The 20,534-nt window shown below is 33.7% G+C and overlaps 1 protein-coding gene across 1 annotated transcript; it reads left to right on the top strand.

The window, feature by feature from the left end:
• Positions 1-150: 150 nt before the first annotated feature.
• Positions 151-20,197, top strand: Xpd (general transcription and DNA repair factor IIH helicase subunit Xpd). Its single transcript, XM_068766400.1, has 19 exons — positions 151-240; positions 315-414; positions 571-668; positions 1,601-1,757; positions 2,892-2,994; positions 4,073-4,203; positions 5,638-5,858; positions 7,051-7,184; positions 7,460-7,576; positions 8,066-8,306; positions 10,321-10,388; positions 11,703-11,806; positions 12,481-12,579; positions 14,800-14,887; positions 16,023-16,114; positions 16,978-17,154; positions 17,843-17,913; positions 18,830-18,968; positions 19,967-20,197. The coding sequence occupies exons 1-19, from the start codon at positions 236-238 to the stop codon at positions 20,102-20,104; spliced, it is 2,283 nt and encodes a 760-aa protein (XP_068622501.1). The 5' UTR covers positions 151-235; the 3' UTR covers positions 20,105-20,197.
• The last annotated feature ends 337 nt before the right edge of the window (positions 20,198-20,534 follow it).

The raw sequence follows: 20,534 nt of genomic DNA, 5'->3' as shown, positions 1-20,534 counted from the left end.
ATTTACATGTAATCTGGTTCACTGACATGTTACCTTTATATAAGAGATAATATTAAAAATTAAACCTGTATAAAATATTTTATGGCTGCATTATATTATCTGTGGTGTAACAGCTATTGTAATTGTCATTAAATGTCAAAACATTGTGAACTCCGGCGCCTATAAGAATTTTAAGCAATTTTTTTGTATATAATATAATAATTGACTCTTAATTATTGTGATCTGTCCATGAAATATGAAGTAAGTAATTTTAATTATTTTTAATGTGAGATAATTGCTTAAACAATTTTATAACCAATTTAATTTTATTGCAGGCTTACAGTTGACGGTCTTTTGGTGTATTTTCCCTACGATTACATATATCCTGAACAGTATGCGTATATGCTTGAACTTAAAAGGGCTCTCGATGCAAAGGTAACTTAAGTTGTTTAAATCCTTATAGGTTATAAATGAATTCTATTAAAATAAACGCCGTATATTTTTGAAATTATTTTATAGCCACATAACTGTTACTCCTTCTTCTTATAATTACCAATTATGACAATGAAAATGTTGTAATATGCTTTATAGGGACATGGATTACTTGAGATGCCATCAGGAACAGGGAAGACTATATCATTGTTGTCACTGATTGTTGCTTATATGATTCAAAATCCACATCATGTAAGGTGAGTGATGTTTATGTCCATCTCACGTCAATAGTATTGGTACTAAGCAGTATATCTTCCATAATATTCAAAAACCAAAATATATTTATACATAATAAATAATATATATATTTTTTAAATATTATGCAATTTTTTACATAACATGACAAGGTAGACTATTGTGAAAAATAAATGTGTTTTTTTATACTTTACAAAATTATATGCATGGTGGAGGACTGAGACACAGATTATATTCCTGGCATAAAATCTTATGCAATTCACACTTTGTGAATCATATAAGATTGCCACTGCTCACAAACAAGTTTCCAGAAGATGGGCAGCAGTGTCTTTTGTGTACCATAATACCACACTGCAATTGTCAACCCATATGCCAAGTGTAGTGATTATGATATATCCCCCAATGATATCTTTGGGGAAAGCCTATACCTAGCAGTGGGGGTGTATGGGTTAAAACAATTATGATAAATAACTTATTGTCTCCACCTATTTGACATGATATGATAATATGCCGAATTATTCACATTAAATGATGTATATTACCCAGTGGCGTAGTTAGGGGGTGGTGAGCGGGCGGCCGCACCAGGCACCACAAGCAGGGGGGGCACCAAAGTTGAAAATAATTTTTTTGAATAGTTTTTTTTTTGAATAATAAAATGTTAAAAGAAAAGTGGAAACCATAATTTAAAGTAAATAACATAAAAATAATATCGAATTTTACTATTTTTTACCAAGCCCTATTCTGCCCCAGGCCCCAACTACTACTATAGCTACGCCACTGATATTACCCTTGAATATTATATATACATTAAAATAACTGTGAAAGTGGTCTATGAGAAAAAAGTCTAGGAACTTCCGCCTCTCAGCCAACAGTTCTAAAGATATTGTGATGAGTCAGTATAAAGGTGGAAAAGTCATATACATGTATGTTTCAGAAAGCTAATTTATTGTTCGCGTACAGTACCAGAGATAGAGAAAGTAATGGAAGAGTTGAAGAATCTTATCCATTACTATGAGAAGAGTCAGGGGGAGAAGCCCAATCTAACCGGTGTAGTTCTCAGTTCCAGGAAGAATTTGTGTATACACCCTGATGTAAGATTTTGCTTTTTTCATTCTAATAAAAATAAATATTTAATGCTATATAATTTAAAAAGTTGTAAAATACTTATGTGTACTTATATATTATCATCCCATAGATAAAAGACAGTCGCAAAAAGCTACACAGTTCAATTTTACAAGTGGTAATACAGCTTGGGAATCAATTACATCATTTACTGTGTTAGTAACATAATACTGTGGTCAAAAAGTAGGCTTTATCTATTTTTTCAAATTAATTTCATATCGTCCCCGTGCTATAAAATGCACCTTTGCCAGCAGCCTTTGAAACAGATGCGATAGTTTTTTTCTGGTATAGCCTCGAAGACCTTATGGATTCTGTTTTAATCTACTCAATGATATCAAAATAGCATTCCTGTATTAGCCATTTTAATTTCCTGAATAGCCAGAAGTTTCACAGAGTCAAATCTGGCAAGTAAAGTTGTTATATGAGTTGAGTTTTTGAACCTTTTTTGTCCAAAGAATTAAGCAATTTTGGCAACAATCAAAATATCCTTCAAAATGGTTTGGGCCGAGCCAAATGATATTTCGACTTTTACAAGCAGACCCTTGAGAAATATAAACAGTCCTACCAACCTAGGAAAAAAAACCTGCTTTCCTGATGCTCGGTAGTTTTTAATGACGATTTCAGAGCAGTATGTGATAGTTATAACAAAAATACCATGAAAAGATCTAGATATATTGTGGTACAGTTGTAACTACATTTTAAATTGTATGATGCAATGCCATTCATTAGCCTTTCACTGGATGAGAGCAGTGGAGGTCTATGCCTTGAAGTGAACATCTATCGGCTGATCTGATGATGCATTTTAAGGATCTGCCAGGATTTCTCAACAATGCTAAAGTGTAATACCGTTTTTTTGGGAAATCAGCCTACAGAGACAGCACAAGATAAACCATGGATGCTATTCTATTATATGATAGCTCAATTTAATTTGTTTGAAGCATTTAACCTTCTTCTCTTTCTGTATCCATTGTTGTGGTATGTAGTTGTTCTAATTGAATTTGCAATTACTGTTAATTACAAATTTATTTTGTTTTAATTAACCCTTTACTACAATCTGGTATTAACTGTAAATAATAGTAATACTTATATAAATATTATTTCAGGTGTCAAGAGAAAGAGAGGGAAAACTCGTGGATGGGAAATGCCACTCCCTCACAGCTAGTTATATAAGAGAAAGACATGAGAGAGATCCATCGGTGCCTATTTGTAAGTACATTCTATTGTACACATTGTCTTTACTTACAAAATTAAAATTGAATTAAATCTAATTAAATTTATTTATTTTAGTCTTTATTTACTGGTATGAAACCTGTTTGGGTAGAAGCCTCCTCACCTGTGCTAAGCCTCTCTGTCCTGGGCCTTTTTGATCTAGTCGGGACCAGCTAGTACAGACATATTGTCCCACCTAATTTGTGGTCTACCTCTGTTTCGGTTGCCTGGTGGCCTCTATTCTTGAGTAGTTTGGAGTACCCAATTTTTGTTGCTGAGCCTTGCAACATGACCTGCACATATCTATTTATCACTTTCAAGTAATTTTCTTTTTGTAATTGAATTACAATGGCTACAGGCGATGAAAACAACTAACTTATAATTATTATTTGTAAAAAGAAATAACAAACTAAACTTATATGCTAACTAATCTCCTAAAACCTACCCACTTCAAAGTATGTATGAAGATGGAGTATTTTTCTTAATATTTGTTACTTATAATAATACATCTGGTCACATAGTGCTACATCAGTGGTAGCGTCTTGCATTACCATGCCTTGAATATTTAGGATCGGGTTGCATGACATGTTCATGCCATGCAAGCAGTTACTCTATACCATGTGTAACAATTACTATTGATCAGATAATTGTATTAATATTTACTTATATGTTGGATTAACATGGCAAACACTTTTGTAGATGCAAATGAGTGTATCATAGGTGAAACTGAATGTTATATACTTCCGAGTGTCGAACTAATAAAATTTTTTTTTTTTTTCAATAACAGGTTTTTTTTCTGGTCCTAATAAAAATTTTTGCTTAACATTATTTTAGATTTTAGTGTTGCAATTAGTAAATATTATTGTAATTTTATGTAGTAATTCATCAATACAATCACTAAAATATAATGATATGCAACATTAACAAATTTTTTTACTACTTTTATTTTACATATATTAACATATACTTTTTTTCATTAGAGTCTTCCTGCATTATATGCACGAAAATTAGTTAATTATTTTGTACAGTAAAAAATTTATTACATATCAAATAATAACTTATTCATGATTTCCAGGTCAGTTTTATGAGGGGTTTAACCGTGAAGGCAAGGAGTCTATGTTACCTTATGGAGTCTATACAATAGATGACCTGAAGCAGTACGGTGCTGACAGAAACTGGTGTCCATATTTCCTTTCCAGGTTTGCTGTGAGTCACTTAGTTTAAAAACAATGTTATAGGTTCTCAAAATCCAGAGTAATGGAATATATTATTTATTATGTAAAATTTAGGCAGTATAATCACAAAATATACAACCTCTGCAATAAGCTACACAATCTATAACGATCTAAGTCTAGGATTTAAATTTATTTTAAATACTTCATTTATGTTAACACATTGTTGACCAGCGAGTAAATCCGTGATGGTTTTTTTTTTACATCACTGTTGTGATCTCTGTTGGCGACCATGCAGTGCAATTATTGGTCAGCATAATACAAGATGTTTCTCTCGCTTATAAGCCAAAATCTGTATCAATATTTGATAATTTAAAAAAATTAAAAAACAAAGGCAGAACATAATGAAGAGTCTTTCAATGAATTATATGCAGATGCTTTATCTGACCGTCCAAGTAATTATGAATCATATTGTTGTAAATGTGAAAATGATACTGCATTGAAGAGAGCGACTCTGATATAAGGTCACCAAAATATCAAAAAAGTTATATAGCAGGAGATAGTGATGACGATTTGAAAGAAGAGTGGAACAAACATGATAGTACACCGAAATATCACAATTATTTAAATATTCCTGGTGCAACTATAGAACTTGAGGCTCCGACTATCAGTAAGGAGATGGGTGTGTGTTTTTGATAGTCGTGTTTTTGATTTAGTTGTTATGCAGACTAATTTGTAGCATTCTCAAATAAAAGAGTTACATGAAATTTATGCAAAAACAGTACCCGGCTAGTGACACAAGATAAATTTTCAATATAATTGTCTGTGAACAATATATTAACTCCATATCTTATTTATGACACTCACTTATGGAAACAATTTTTTTTTAACATTTGTTAAGAATTTGAAACGTTTATATTTATAGCTCCCCTTTTAGAGGGCCTCTAGTTCCCTTATCTTTATCTATAAAAGACTATACTCATGAAATAATTTTTTTCAGTATTATGTTCTTCATTTTTCTTCTTCCATTCTTCACATATCTCAGTCTTTCTTCTACCTTCCTTCGCTATATCTTACACTGTAGATGTTTCAATATTGTGATATGAGCTGTATGGAAGGATATCATATAGGATTATATCTGTGCTTAATTGTATAAATGTTCCGTAATTGTAGTATCACATATGTCAAATGAGATTCTATGACCTATGTATTACACATAGAAGTGACTTCTAGTTCTGCTCTTTGGTCTGGATATGTAACCAGTACTTTGTCCATCCATAGAGCTCATGTCTATTTTGACCTGTCATACCATCGCTGTCTATAAAGGCTGCATCTTGACACCGCCTTTGCCTTTTAAGAATCAATTGCATCGGTTTTAATACTTGTTTAATTTAGTTTTACATTCTAGGGGATATTTGATTTTAATAGAACAGTAAGTATTACAATGTACATTTTCCTACATCCACAGATAATCCACGCTGAAATAGTTGTATATTCATACCACTACCTCCTGGACCCGAAGATAGCGGAGGTGGTGTCCAAGGAGCTGCACAAGGAGGCTGTGGTAGTGTTCGACGAGGCTCATAACATAGACAACGTGTGCGTGGACTCGCTCAGCGTGAAGCTGACACGCCGCACCATAGACAAGAGCACGGCAGCACTGCAGCAGCTGGAGAAGACTGTCGCACAGTATGTATGCTTTTGTTTGTACCTCTTGCTCGATATCTCTGTGTACGTAGCAAACACGTGTGTCTATTTCCGATCTTTTTTTACTTTTTTTTTTCTCGTATCTTTTTTGGACAAGGCTTAATATTTTTAATATGCTGTTTGTTTCTTATTTTATAATCATTATCATATTTCTTTACAGCAAGATTTTAATTTGATAAATTATTTCTAATTTTTATATTATTATCTCTCTTTCCGATCTTAATACTAGATGGCGGTATACACACACTTTCAAGATATTGAAAGATAAACAGTATGATTGGTTGTAGTTGTAAAAGCTTTTGCTTAGGTGAAAGTTTAGCTCATTTTTCTACAAAAACTATTAAATCTTGAACACCTATTTCCGGTCACCCCATATAAAGTCATCACTATGAATTTTTTTTAATCAGAATTCATCAGATCAATAACTTCTAGCAGCGCAATGTCTGCAGGAACAGATAGTAAATAAAAATTAATTTTAATGTGAATTTTAAAAACGCTTTTTCTTACTATATTATTATTAAGTTATTTTTAAAACGGTGTACCATACATTAATTGTCAGCAAATCGGCTATACGTTCAAATCTTTAAAGCCTTGACATCCATAACCAATCATGCTGTATATATATATCTAATAAATAAAATTTCCATGTCACAATGTTAGTTACCCTACTCCTCCGAAACGGCTTGACCGATTTTTACCAAATTTTATATGCGTATTCAGTAGGTCTGAGGATCAGTTACTATCTATTTTCCATACCCCTAAGTGATAAGGGTGGTCAACCCCTAAATTTTTTTTTATATTTTAGACAAATTTTTTGGTTTTATTTTATAACGATACAGCATACAAAAATACATACAACCCTAAATTTTCACCTCTCTACGATCAACCGTTATTTTTTATTTGTTAATTAAAACCTGTAATTTTTTATTTGCAAAACTATATGTATATATATTGTTTAATAAATAATATGGTGGTTTTTTTTTTGTTTTATTGAACCCTATACTTCTCGTTCAATCCCTGTATATTTTAGAATTTATTTCGTCTCTCATACTTTACATTTTCTTTCGTCTTCCTTCCATCAACAGTGGTTTAGTTGTACGCAGTATCGAAATTGAAATATCTTTCTACCTATAGATAAAGTGTTGGTTAAAAATTTTTTGTCGATTTTAATCAGGATACGAGAGGAAGATGCAGCAAGGCTAACAGCGGAGTACGAGCAGATGGTGGAGGGGCTCAGGGAGGCTGCTACTGCGAGGGAGACCGACACCATCCTGGGGAACCCGATCCTGCCTGATGAAGTCCTTAACGGTACGTCACTACACAAAAGCTGTTCAAACTTTATAGACATGTTATTGCTTACTTAGTGAACAAACAGACATTTACTATGCGATAATAATTTTTTATGAAAATGTAGTAGACTGTTGTAACTTTGTTTTAGTTTGTTATAATGAACATAAGCTTCCTCTCCTTTGTCCTATACACTTTTTTAGTGGTAACCCAAGTTCACATATGACAGCCCGGGAAGAACACATTGGCTGAAGATGTTACATCTTTTTTTAAATATTGAATATTCCATATTTCAGAGGTAGTCCCTGGTAACATCAGGAACGCGGAACACTTCCTCGGTTTCCTCAAGAGGTTCATAGAGTATTTGAAGACTAGGCTGAGGATACAGCATGTTGTGCAAGAGTCACCTGCGGGTAAGTGTTCAGATTAATTTGACCTGGAGAACGTGTTGTTCTGAGTTCCTCGAGTTACTTCTTCCCCATATCATACCCAAGTTGTACAAAAGGGTCAATTTAAAAGAAACCATGTACATAATAATTTTATTGATAAGAATTTTCCATCCATTAGGAAACTGTCTCTTGGAGTTGAAAATGTAACTCAAGTGCACTTTAAAAAATCCTAGAACTATCTTTATTCATACAACCAATCACATGTGTCGACTGTGTGACAGCGACAGAAGATGTGTGCGACAGAGAAAGGTATATATATATATGTATATATATATATATATATATAAGTGTGTGTGTGTACGAATTCTAGATCTATCTTGATATCTCTAGAACCCTTAGGCTTAAGGCTAAGGGACTCCGCTAGAGGTAATCTAAAATAGTATTTTACGAAATTCCACCCGCAATTTTGAAGACACGTTCATTTGGTACTGTAATTGGGGGATTTATGTGCAGGATTCCTCAAGGACCTGTCATCTCGCGTGTGCATCGAGCGGAAACCGCTGCGCTTCTGTGCGTCGCGGCTGTCATCTCTGCTGCGAACGCTGCAAATCCCAGACCCAAGCGGTTTCGCATCCCTGACCCTCATCACGCATCTGGCGACGCTAGTGGCGACCTACACCAAAGGCTTCATCATTATCATCGAGCCCTTTGATGACAAGACACCGACTGTCTCCAACCCTATACTGTATTTCTCGTGAGTGTTCCACTTTTATCCTCATAATATCAGACGCCCATTGGACGGCAGAGACCTGCCCTTAACAGGTTGACTGCCACGTGTGTTCACGATGAAATTTACATCGGTAATTCTGCACGAATTTACGTTTAAATATGATATGGAAATTCTTTGTAAGTAGTCGCTAGTTGATCAGCAATGGGAATTCTTGTCGTCACCCGAATACGGGTGTCGTGGCCTTATGAGAACCTTTACTGTCACCCCGATATAAGTGATATGGCAGTCAACGTGTTATGGTCGCCCCATTGACAGGTCTTGCTCTTCCCGCTTGCTAAAAGGAGGACCTATTGCGTGTTCTAATGTGTACTAGTGTTTCTTTAGGCCAGGGGTGAGCAACCTTTTTAATCAATAAGCCAATAATTTTTTTTCAGCGGGTCGCACATAATGTAAAAGAATAATAATTTATAAAATTTTATGTACAATAAACAATAATAGAAATTAGAAAATTATGAAATTTATTTCATATACAAATTTTAATGAAAAATAAAAAAACAAAAGAACGGAGAACGGATTTTACTTGAAATTATTTAAAGAGAAATTCGGCAGTTTGATACTAGATGTATCAATATCAATCGGAACTTATAAGATAGCTACAATTACGCAGCCTTTTCAGTCTTGATCTTTGGTCTTTTTTGTTTAATTTCATAGTTAAAAATTATTATTCCCAAACACAAGTAATAATCGACTTAAGAACGCAACCAATCTGATGAATACGCCTTCAAGTGATTAACTTAAATTGTTTCGGTGGTATGTACTGCCTATAATTAATTTTATAAGTATATTGATGGTAAAAAGTCGACAATTACATTCAATTTTTAAAAAGCCGCGTGTTGGTCACCCCTGCTCTAGGCCACTGATTTTTAATTATTTTGACCTTCTAATAATAATAAACAACATTCTACACCAGAGCTTACTAATTTTTTTTCTCATTGAAGTCTTTCAAAGTTTAGATGGTACCGATAGATCACCTGCAGATGTTTCTACCATATTACCAAAAACTTAACTAAGGAAATTGCAGCTGAATTTCAACCACAGATTAATAATATTCAATAAAAAATTAGGAATTGATTGTGGTTAATTAATTGACTGCTGTGATTGGATGTCAATCAAGTATAGTTGGTTATAAAAAAATATATGTGTTATATTAAATATATATGTTACCTGTGGAAATTAATAGATTAAATCAAGTTATTCTCCATATTTAAAGAATATATATATTAGTTATTCTCCATATTTAAAGAAAAAAATATATACCAATTAATAATAAACCAATTTAAAAGTTATTTTTTTAAATTTTGAAATCATGGAATGTTTTATACTTCTGCCTTTTCCATACTATGGTTGTATGTATGATTGCCTTGTGTGATATGATCACCGATTGTACTTTTTTATATTATGAAACTATTTAAAAGTGCCTAGCGTGTACAATAAAGAATATTAAATAAATAAATTAAATAAATGTATGCCAAAGTTATTGTGTTAAATACATATATATAGATATACTACCTGATTCCGCAAACGTTGTTTTGCAAAAAAAAATATTTTTAATTTTCAATTTAAAAATAAGAGTTGATCGTAGAGGGGTGAAAATTTAGGGTTGTATGTATTTTGTATGTTGTATCATAAAAAAATAACAAAAAATTTCGTAAAAAAAAATAAAAAAAAAATTTTAAGGGTGAACAACCCTTATCACTTAGGGGTATGAAAAATAGATAGTAGCCGATTCTCAGACCTACTAAATACGCATATAAAATTTGGTAAAAATCGGTCAAGCCGTTTCAGAGGAGTTCAAGTTCGAACACCGTGACACGAGAATATTATATATTAGATATATTCATATGCGCGTAGTTAAAAGCTGCTTTTTTAATACTATAAGCAGACATTTAAATTTCTTTTATTCATATATATTATAATATCAATTCGACTGATCAACATTTTTTTTTAATTTAATCAAACCGTTGTATACTTTTTGCAGGTGCATGGACTCTTCAATAGCAATGCGGCCAGTTTTCGCTAGATTTCAAACTGTCATCATCACATCGGGTGAGTGATTTTGGTCTTTTACATAGAATTTGGTTTAAGAGCATCCCATATAACACATGGGATAGGTAAAGATATAAACAGGCATATAAAAATAACTGCGATATAGAAAAATACATATAAATGACTCATTTTTGTTGAATGCTCCGGATAGGTAGAATGAATCAGTCGAAGTGTTACAATTAAACATTTTTAGTGTCATTCCATGTGTATTAAAGCGTAAATACAAGAATGATTTCTTTGATTTTTGTTTATTTATTTATGTATTGTATGTATGGGGATCGCCCAACCAACCAATAGTACGTCAAACATTAATTCCTAGTGCTGTCTCGCTCGCACAGCACCTACTCGCAGACCTGTGCGTGTTCACTCACCCACGAGTTGTACTACGCAAGATGTGAAGATATAGCGGCAAAATAATCTTGTCATGAACCCTTATTGTTTAAGTCGCCTATTATAGTGTAAATAGCTTTTCCTTAACAAGTAAAAATAACAAATATTTTAAAATTATAATTTAAAAAAGGTGAATAAGAATATGATAATAGAATAAGAATATAAATGTATAAACAAGTGTAATATTGTAAGAAATGTGGTGAAGGTTGGGAGGCGGTACAAAAAAGGTATGTAAATAAAAACAATATGAATAAAAAAAATGTGTAGGAAAGAAGAAGATAGAATGTCAAATATTGTGACGGACGAAAGAAGAAAAATAAATAAAACTATACTCGTATTTAAAAACTTAGTGAAATCAAAATTACTGTCCCAAAAAGTGATAGGCGAACGACGGGTCGAAAAAAACGATGGCGATAAAACACTACGGACGAGAGAAAGGAAAAAGAGAAATTGTGAAGAATGAAAGAAGGAATAAAAACAGAAATAGTGAAGGATGAAAGATGGAATTAAGAAGGAAATTGTGAAGAATGGGAGAAGGAAGAAAGAGAAATTGTGAAGGATGAGAGAAGGTATAAACAGAGAAATTGTGAAGGATGAAAGATGGAATTAAGAAGGAAATTGTGAAGAATGGGAGAAGGAAGGAAAAGAAATTGTGAAGGATAAAAGAAAGAGAGAAATTTTGAAGAATGAGAGAAAGAGAGGGTGAAAATAGGAAATTATGTGATAAAAATAAAAATATAATCCTTGTCCGAGAACTAAGAGTAACAAGTAACCCCAATTGCGAGGACGATGAAAACGATCAATTCTTTTAAATGGTACTTTGTGAAGCTTCAAATTGCTAAAACTGGTTAAACTATTCGTTTGGTCTACTCATGGTAACGAGGTAGAAAAAGTTACAATAATTTCATTCACTTTGGTTCGCAGGAACGCTGTCTCCTTTGGACATGTACCCGAAGATCCTGGACTTCAACCCTGTGATCATAAGCTCGTTCACGATGACCCTGGCACGACCCTGCCTGCTGCCAATGGTGAGTTCACCGTACTATTTTACATTACCGTTTTATAATTGTCTAAATTTATAAAATTGTGGTTACAAGAAATTCTTTCTCACTTTGTTTGTTATTCTTTCTGAGAATCTATTATATAAAAATCATGTTAAATAACTCTGAATAGTATATTTAATATAGTATCAAAACATGGGAATAAATTGCTTTTCTACTGTATTACAAATATTAAAAGAATTACCAAAAAAAAGTCTAAAAGCAGTATTGGAATTAAAATTTGTTCAAGATCTCTCTTTCTCTATTGTTTCTCTTCAACACTCTTCTCTTGATACTCTTTCTGTCTATATTTTCAATATTCTTATGTACAACCATATTTTAAATTCAATTAATTATTTATGAACTAACTATAAGAAGTGTTATTTGTTTTTTTTATTTCTTTGTGGTTTCACTGCAAGACATAGCTCTCCAAAAAGATATCTATGGGTGGATATATCATAATCGCCAACCTTGGCAAGTGGTTTGGCGATCGCAGTGTGGCTGCTGCCCATCCTCTGAAAACTTGTTTGTGAGCAAATGTCATCCTATATAATTATTGCACAAAGTGTGAATTATATAAGATTGTATTCCGGAGTCCAACTCGTGACATATGATCTCAAGTCTGCACTGTACCGTTGGGTTAATAAAACAATAACTTTCAGATTGTATCAAAGGGTAGCGACCAGGTGGCCATATCTTCCAAGTACGAGTCGAGGGAGGACGTCGCGGTCATACGTAACTACGGGCAACTGCTTGTAGAGGTACGGACATACATATGACCATATATATATATAAAACAATTTCTTTTAACTATAAGTATATGCATATATATATATATATATATATATATATATAAGTAAGTATATAATTCAAATAAACAATAATGCTTTGTTCTGAAAAAATATATTTAAACACGTTAGGTATGTAATAATAATCACACACGTAATGTTTTACACCATTAACCCTTTCCACTCCAAGGCTGTTATGTAGCATCGATAAAATTTAATTGAATTATAGTATCTTGCGATTCTAGAATATGTTTCATTCATTCGTGATTCAAACATTTTAGTAACAAAAATCTTTCCTGTTTTAAAATTTTCCGCTAAAAGAAGTATTACACCATGTCGAGTATCACTCGACAGTGGAGCTTGTGGAACAAAATCAGTGTCGAGTGACACTCGACATTGGAGTGGAAAGGGTTAACATATTCATTACATTGTCACTTATATTAGAGTAACATTTAAGGTTCTCATAAGGCCACGTCACCCGTATTCGAGTGACAACAAGAGTTCCCCTCGCTGAACACCTAGGTGACTACTTATAAAGATTTTCGGCACATATTTAAACGTAAATTCGTATAGAGCGACCTGATAGAAATTTCAGTATAAGCACAAGTGGAAGTCAACCTGTTAACCTACCTGAAAACAGAAAAACGACATTTAAAGTTATTGTTTAAATTGTCGAGTACTTTTAAAGGTTATTCTGTAATATTTTAAATTATCACTCTAACATCTCAAACATAAGCTGCTTTACCGACCGGCGACTGCAAAGGACGCCATCACAATATTGTTAATAGCGCCATCTATGAAGCGTCAAGGTTAAACAACAACTGCTTTACCGACATTGAGTGCGGCACAGTACAAAGTAGAATTATTAAAGAAACTACTTTCTTTACATATATAAACAAATATTCAATTTGGAGAGTACATAGGAGTTACATGAATCAATTAGCCTTTCTACCATCGGACGACAAGACGTACGGATTCACGACATCCATATATAGTTGAAATAACTTCAACCATCACTAAGCGTTTTTATAATACTTTTATAGTGCAAACAGCTAAGGTATGGAACCCAAGGTATAATAAAAATAGCCCAGGTGATTGGTCACGTGACTTTGAGTGGTAGCGGGGGAGGAGGTGGCATATAAATAGAGCAGTAAAAAAATTTATTGGCGGAAGTAGCTATATATATATATATATATATATATATTCGTCCTTTTCTTACTAAGGTATGGAACAACTGTCTTTGTTGTTTCCAGTCAATTATAAGTGAATAAGTATCTTCTAGACAAACATAGCATCGCAAACCTGATTATCACTTAACATCAAGTGAGAGGTTTGCCGTTAGTTGAAAAAAAAAAGAGATTTAAAAATATTTTAATTAAAAAATTATTTATTATCTTTCTCTGGTTTATATCAGAGTTCCCCAATCTTTTTTGTGTCGTAGACCCCTTGCCATTTTCCGTGTTGGATAGACCCCCTACTTACCTGATATTGATTTCCTGTAAACTTCTAACTGTAGTGAAGTTTAGTGTATGTTCAAAATGTATTGCGACCACAAAGCGAATACCAACATCCTACAACTTACACAATTTTATAAACATATATAATATTTTTTTTACTTCATAGGTACTTTTATAAATAATGTAAATATTTTTATATTATAAGATAGTATGATGTTAGTAAATAGGTACTATCAGTGTATGTGTTGAGATCCACTATCGTGGACCCCCCTTTTCCTTTCATGGACCCCCAAATTTTTTTTTCGCTGACGTCGACCCCTTGCAGGTTGTAATAGACCCCTAGGGGTCGATATAGACCACTTTGGGAATCACTGTTCTAGACAAACATCTAGCATCGTAAGCCTCCTCATCATTTTACATCAAGTTAGAGGTTTGCCTGTAGTTGAAAAAAAAATAAACATAAATAAAATTACAGATTCAAAAATATTTTAATTAAAAAAAATATTTATTATCTAACTCTGATTTATGTGATGAGTCTACCTGCTGTTCATATAATATGCCCCAAACCTGTCAAAAAGCGAAAAGAAAGTATAGCGTAATATATATATATATTTTTAAATAATAAACATTGAAGTAGCCTAGCAAATACATCATATATACACATAAATAGTTATATGTATAATGATAAACTGTGAAAATTGTTTTGGTTGTTTGAGATGTTTGGCTTCGTTGGCAGGTGTCGGCCTGTGTGCCAGACGGCGTGGTGTGTTTCTTCACTTCATATTTGTATCTGGAGAGCGTCGTTGGAGCGTGGTATGATCAAGGTATGTACATAATTTCTTTGGTATATCAGACTTGACCAAAAATTTCGATGCACGCAGTATGTTTTATATATATATGTAGAATGGCGTGAATAGAAACGTCAGATGCTACAAGCGAGAGGCGTGTAAGAGGAAGGGAGACGGACGACGGTTGAACGACGAAGGAGCATGCGCAGTTTTAGGTTAGGAGTGGTTTTTAAAATAAATATTTGTGCCCCACGAAGGACTTTAAAATTCAATCCCTGCATCCCGATTACCACACATGTATATATATATATATATATATATATATATATATATATATATATATTCTTTTCAAATCTTTTTAAGTTTCTAATAATATATTATTTCCTTATCAAAATTTTCAGATCTGCACAGAATGAAGTGATTTATGGCTTTGTTTAATTTGTAGTATTCTCTCTAGTAGGGCTAGCAGGTATTTTCTTATGGTATTGAGTAAAAAGGAATAAAAATAAGAATAGAGATAAGACAACAAATAAGTAATTAAAATCAATACAATTGTAAAAAGACAAAATGTGATAATAAGAGAAAATAAAAATCAAAATTGAAACTGTATCAAAATGGTGTGGCGATATATGAATGGAATGTAAATAAACGAAAGAAATTTTAAAAGATGCGGAGAAGAATAATAGAGGTTGTAAAGAATGGCAGAATTGTAAAAAAAAAACAAACTGACAAAATTATTTAAAATATAAAAGTATCTCAATATAAGATTAGATAAAAAGGTATAAGATAAAAAACAAGGTCAAAATCAGAAAAATTTGTGTATATAAAACTTGGCCTATATTCATATGAATCCTAAGAATACAATAATTAACCAATAAAATAATAGAATTATCAGCCAATCACATGGCGAGAAATATTGTAGAGCGTTATCTCTTTCGCACTACGTGAATATAAAACATGCACTCTTACATTGAAGACCTGTATTCTATGTGCTGCTATATATTGTAGCCAGTACAAACTAATATAATTCCTTCTTAGCATTTATAGAAAAGAGAATAGTATAGAGGTAGCACTAGTTTTTATTATCTGTGGTAATACCTTAATATAAAGTGAGACAGTCTCTCTCTCTCTCTCTTAACTATTCAATTCTTTCTCCTTTCTTCTCCCGCAGGCGTGGTGGCGAGCCTGCAGAGGCACAAGCTGCTGTTCATCGAGACGCAAGACTCCGCCGAGACCAGCTTCGCACTCATCAATTATATAAAGGTAGTATTAAAAGGTAGTTTCGTTTCACCAAAACAATGATCAGGTCAAAAGAGCCTGGTGAAGGTAAACAACAGGTATTTATATAGTATAGTGATAATACAATCGTACACTTAATGTTAAGTGATATATCAAATGTGAGTACATCATCGTTTTAGATATAGGCTTCCTCAGGACCATCTGGACATCACCTGTTTCCAGCGTCTTCCGATTGGCTTACAAGGTCGTTCGTCTACCTTATGGTGGGGTTTCGTCATATACTTCGATTGTCGGTTTTATACTGTATGAGTACATATATAGTATGAAAGAAAAGAGTAAAGAAGAAAGTGTAAAGAATGAAAGAATATATAGTAAAAGAACTTGTGAGGGTTGAACGAAAAGAACGCTAATAAAAAATGTACTGAAAATTATTTGTAACTAAATTACTTTCATAGATTTAAGATAGGGGAACCGGAGGACTCACAAAAAGCAGCGCCATTAAAGAAATATATATATATATTACATTACATTTTTATTGCGTTCTCTTCGTTCAACCTTCACAAGTTCTTTTACTATATATTCTTTCTTTCTATATATTTTGTAGTTGTAGTAGTAGTATGTAGTTTAGATTATATTTTAATTGAGATTTAATTGATAATATTTTATTATGGCAACTTACGATTAAAAATAGCAACACGGCGTAAGAGTCAAATAACAGAAAGACGTGTACCTGTATATATAAATATATGTATTTATATATTTTTATATATTCACATTATAAATAAATAGCTATTACTAATCACCCTGTTTATGTTGAAGTTTACACTAGATGTTGGCATAGTTTGTTGTGACGTGATGGTGGTGGTGACGGTGGTGTGTGCGCGCAGGCGTGCGAGAGCGGGCGCGGGGCGGTGCTGCTGTCGGTGGCGCGCGGCAAGGTGTCGGAGGGCGTGGACTTCGATCACCACCTGGGCCGCGCCGTGCTGATGTTCGGCATCCCCTACGTGTTCACTCAGAGCCGTATCCTCAAGGCGCGCCTGGAGTACCTTCGCGACCAGTTCCAGGTGACATATCGTATACCAATACCCATAAAATACTTAAAAATATGTTTTTATACATAAATATATATATGTGTGTGTGTGTATATATATATATACATTATGTTTTCAAATATAATTGCAATGTGGACGGATAGATGGCGTTAATTGTTAGATACACCTATCCCTTATCCGATTTACACGGTAGATACGTTCCTAAGAAAAACGTGTAAATCGAAAATTAAAAATTTTCAAGCTAAAACCGTGTAAATCAAAAAGCTTGCAGAAAATGCATGATTTTGCTATTTAACAGTTGTGATTTTTTTTTTTTCAATAATTGTTGTGTACACATAAATAAAATAAAATGCATTGACAATTTTAAATATTTAATATATTACGGAAACACTGTTTTTTTTTTAAATTTAATTACAACAAATTAAACAGAAGAACAAAAAAGAAATTACTCTCATTCTTTTTTCGGAATCGAAGGTTCGAATTCACTTTCATTATTTGTGCCGAATCGATGTTGGTAGCAGAAATATTTACAATATGAAAGATGGTAATAAAATCGATTATTAAAACAAAAAAGAAACTTTTTTGGAAAACCGTGTAAAAGCGAAAACGTGTAAAACGAGTACCGTGTAAATCGGGGGATAGGTGTATTAATGTTTTATGTGTGTATTAAAAAAATGTCTGCGTGTGCGTTTGTCCACAGATCCGCGAGAACGACTTTTTGACGTTCGACGCGATGCGACACGCGGCGCAGTGCGTGGGCCGGGCGCTGCGGTGAGTTTCAACTGTGTTTACCGTTCCCTGCTACCATTTACACTTTTGGTAACATGGTAACATTATTTGCAATGTTACCATGTTACCAAAGGTTCACGCCGGAGCCGATATTATTTTGTTTTGCTATGAGGTGGCGCTCAAATTAATATCGCACTTCATCTGACTGACGTTGTTATTACCTGTTCAGACCTGCATACGCTGTGTTTGTTGTTCTACAGTACAGTGATATCTTATCGTGCAAGTTTTGTCGTGCCGTTTTTTCCAGACCACATATTTCCGACAGTAGGTGTAATTAGAAGGGCGGTTAGAAAGTTTTTTTTTCATTTTTATTCTTAAAAAATAGATACGTATATGGAAATTAGTGAATTGAATTATTCGGATTATGAATACTTTCTTCCTCTTCCGATGAGGATTTTGCTATAATAATTATTATTAAGAATAAATGTTTTAAATGAATAAACGTTAAATTTTCTTTATTTTGATTCTCTGGGTCTAATAGTCTAATAATTTAGAACACAATCGAAAGCGTACCACCGGTGGCCCGCACCGCTAAATGGTATAGTATAGTGTGGGTCACCGGTCGCCTGCACCGCCTGATGAGACATTTTAGTACGGGTCACGGGTGGCCCGCGCCGCTAGATGGGACAGTTTAGTACGGGTCACTGGTGGCCCGCGCCGACCAATAAAACAGTTTAGTGCGGGTCACCGGTGGCCCGCGCCGGCGTGGACGTGTCAAAAATTCCAAATTTTTATACAAGTAAGAAATTCCCATATTAAGTTATAGTACGAATAAATCCTACAAAAAAAATAGATTCTTGATGCTAAATCTCACAGAGTGAATACTTATCGAGAATCATAGTAGCTTATTGTTAGTTGCCGTCGTTCAACTAGTATTTACTGTTTTTATTTTTGGCAGAGGCAAAACTGACTACGGTATCATGATCTTCGCTGACAAGCGGTTCAGCCGCGCCGACAAGCGCACGCGGCTGCCGCGCTGGATCCAGGAGCACTTGCGCGACTCGCTCTGCAACCTCAGCACCGAGGAAGCTGTACAGGTACCCGCATATACTGCCCACTTAGGATTCCGACACTGGGTCATAGGTCAGAGAGAGACATAAGACTAATCTACTGTTACCAGTGTAAAATTACTGCTGTACGGAACTTTGCTGAAAATCATCGGTGTATTACTGGTTAAACTGTACATAGCAGTACTGTGATACAGTACCAGGCGATAAATATTGCACTTCGACTTCCTTTATGTTAAGGTACTCCTCAACAGGAGATATCTCATCCTTCACCATCTCACCAAGTGTTATTGTGTTTCAGTTGTTTAGAATAGCATACGGTTGCTAAATGGTTCGTGTGATATTCCTGTCGCTTCGTATATTTATTCCTTGCTATTTTTAACTCCTTAATAATTGTTAAGTGCTTCATGGATTCTGTGCGTTTATTTTGCAGCCTTTGGATAATGTTAAGGTTGGAGTCGCTAACTGGAACTTGCCCATAGTTGTCCGATATATATTCACATTGATTTTAGGAGTTAATACATTTAACCCTTTCCACTCCAAGGCTGTTATGTAGCATCGATAAGATTTAATTGAATTATAGTATCTTACCATTCTAGAACATGTTTCATTCATTCGTGATTCAAACATTTTAGTAACAAAAATGTTTCCTGTTTTAAAATTTTCCCCAAAAAGAAGTATTACACCATGTCGAGTATCACTCGACAGTGGAACTTGTGGAACAAAATCAGTGTCGAGTGACACTCGACATAAGAATGGAAAGGGTTAAACAATCAAGTGTAAACGAAATAATATCATCAACATATCAGCCAACAGGCCTCCCTCAAAGAACGTCACCGATCCATGACTGACAAAGTCGTGGATCCACCTAGTGGTGCGATTTTACAGAAGTCACGCCAACATATATAACATATTTAAACCGCACACATAGCAAAAATGAAGAAATACATAAACAATTTATTGGTTTCGAAATAAAATTTGATTTTATATTTTAAAATGAATATTAGAACTCATTTCATCGCTTTCAGATCTGTAAACGTTGGCTGCGTCAAATGGCGCAACCCTTCACTAGAGAGGACCAGCTCGGTGTCTCCCTGCTTACTCTGCAGCAGCTGCAGTCACAGGAGCAGCAGGAGAAGATAGAGAAGCAGGTCATACAGAAGTAGAGAAAAAACGTGACTTTTAACATAACAGTGTAAATATGATTAAAAAACAATAACTTTTTAAACAATTTTTTTTCATTAAAGTATTTTGATTACAGTAACTTTAGTAGTTTTAATTCAAAAACAAATTCGATGTGCTCTAAAATAAATAAATTTAGAGAAATATAATAGGGTGTTGTTACACTGTACTGCAGGTGATTAAAGTGAGCGCAGACGATTGTAAAGATGCGTTCACATGCAGCAAGTTTGTTTTTTTAAAATCAACTAATGTAGTGAACACGATCATCTTTCAAAATTGTTCAACGACAACGCAAACCCAAGTCTCTTGGCAACAGAAGCAATAAAGAAGCTCTGAGAAACTGAATCAATCCTCTTAAGTTTCTAAAACCATAGTGTTATAAATAAATTGTTTTATTTTACTTGAAAAATAAGA

Source organism: Battus philenor, unplaced genomic scaffold (assembly GCF_028537555.1).
Source record: "Battus philenor isolate CCGP_79_NKW_IND1 unplaced genomic scaffold, ilBatPhil1.0.hap1 SCAF_21, whole genome shotgun sequence".
NCBI classification, from domain to species: Eukaryota; Metazoa; Arthropoda; class Insecta; order Lepidoptera; family Papilionidae; genus Battus; species Battus philenor.
The sequence above is the reverse complement of the archived record's forward strand: the minus strand, read 5'-3'. Positions and strand labels throughout refer to the sequence as shown.

Excerpts from the sequence above, each read along its gene's own strand:
- Xpd (XM_068766400.1), top strand. Across the intron at positions 1,758-2,891 it reads ATTTGTGTATACACCCTGAT|GTGTCAAGAGAAAGAGAGGG; the intron begins GTAAGATTTTGC and ends ATATTATTTCAG. Across the intron at positions 14,888-16,022 it reads TGGAGCGTGGTATGATCAAG|GCGTGGTGGCGAGCCTGCAG; the intron begins GTATGTACATAA and ends CTTCTCCCGCAG.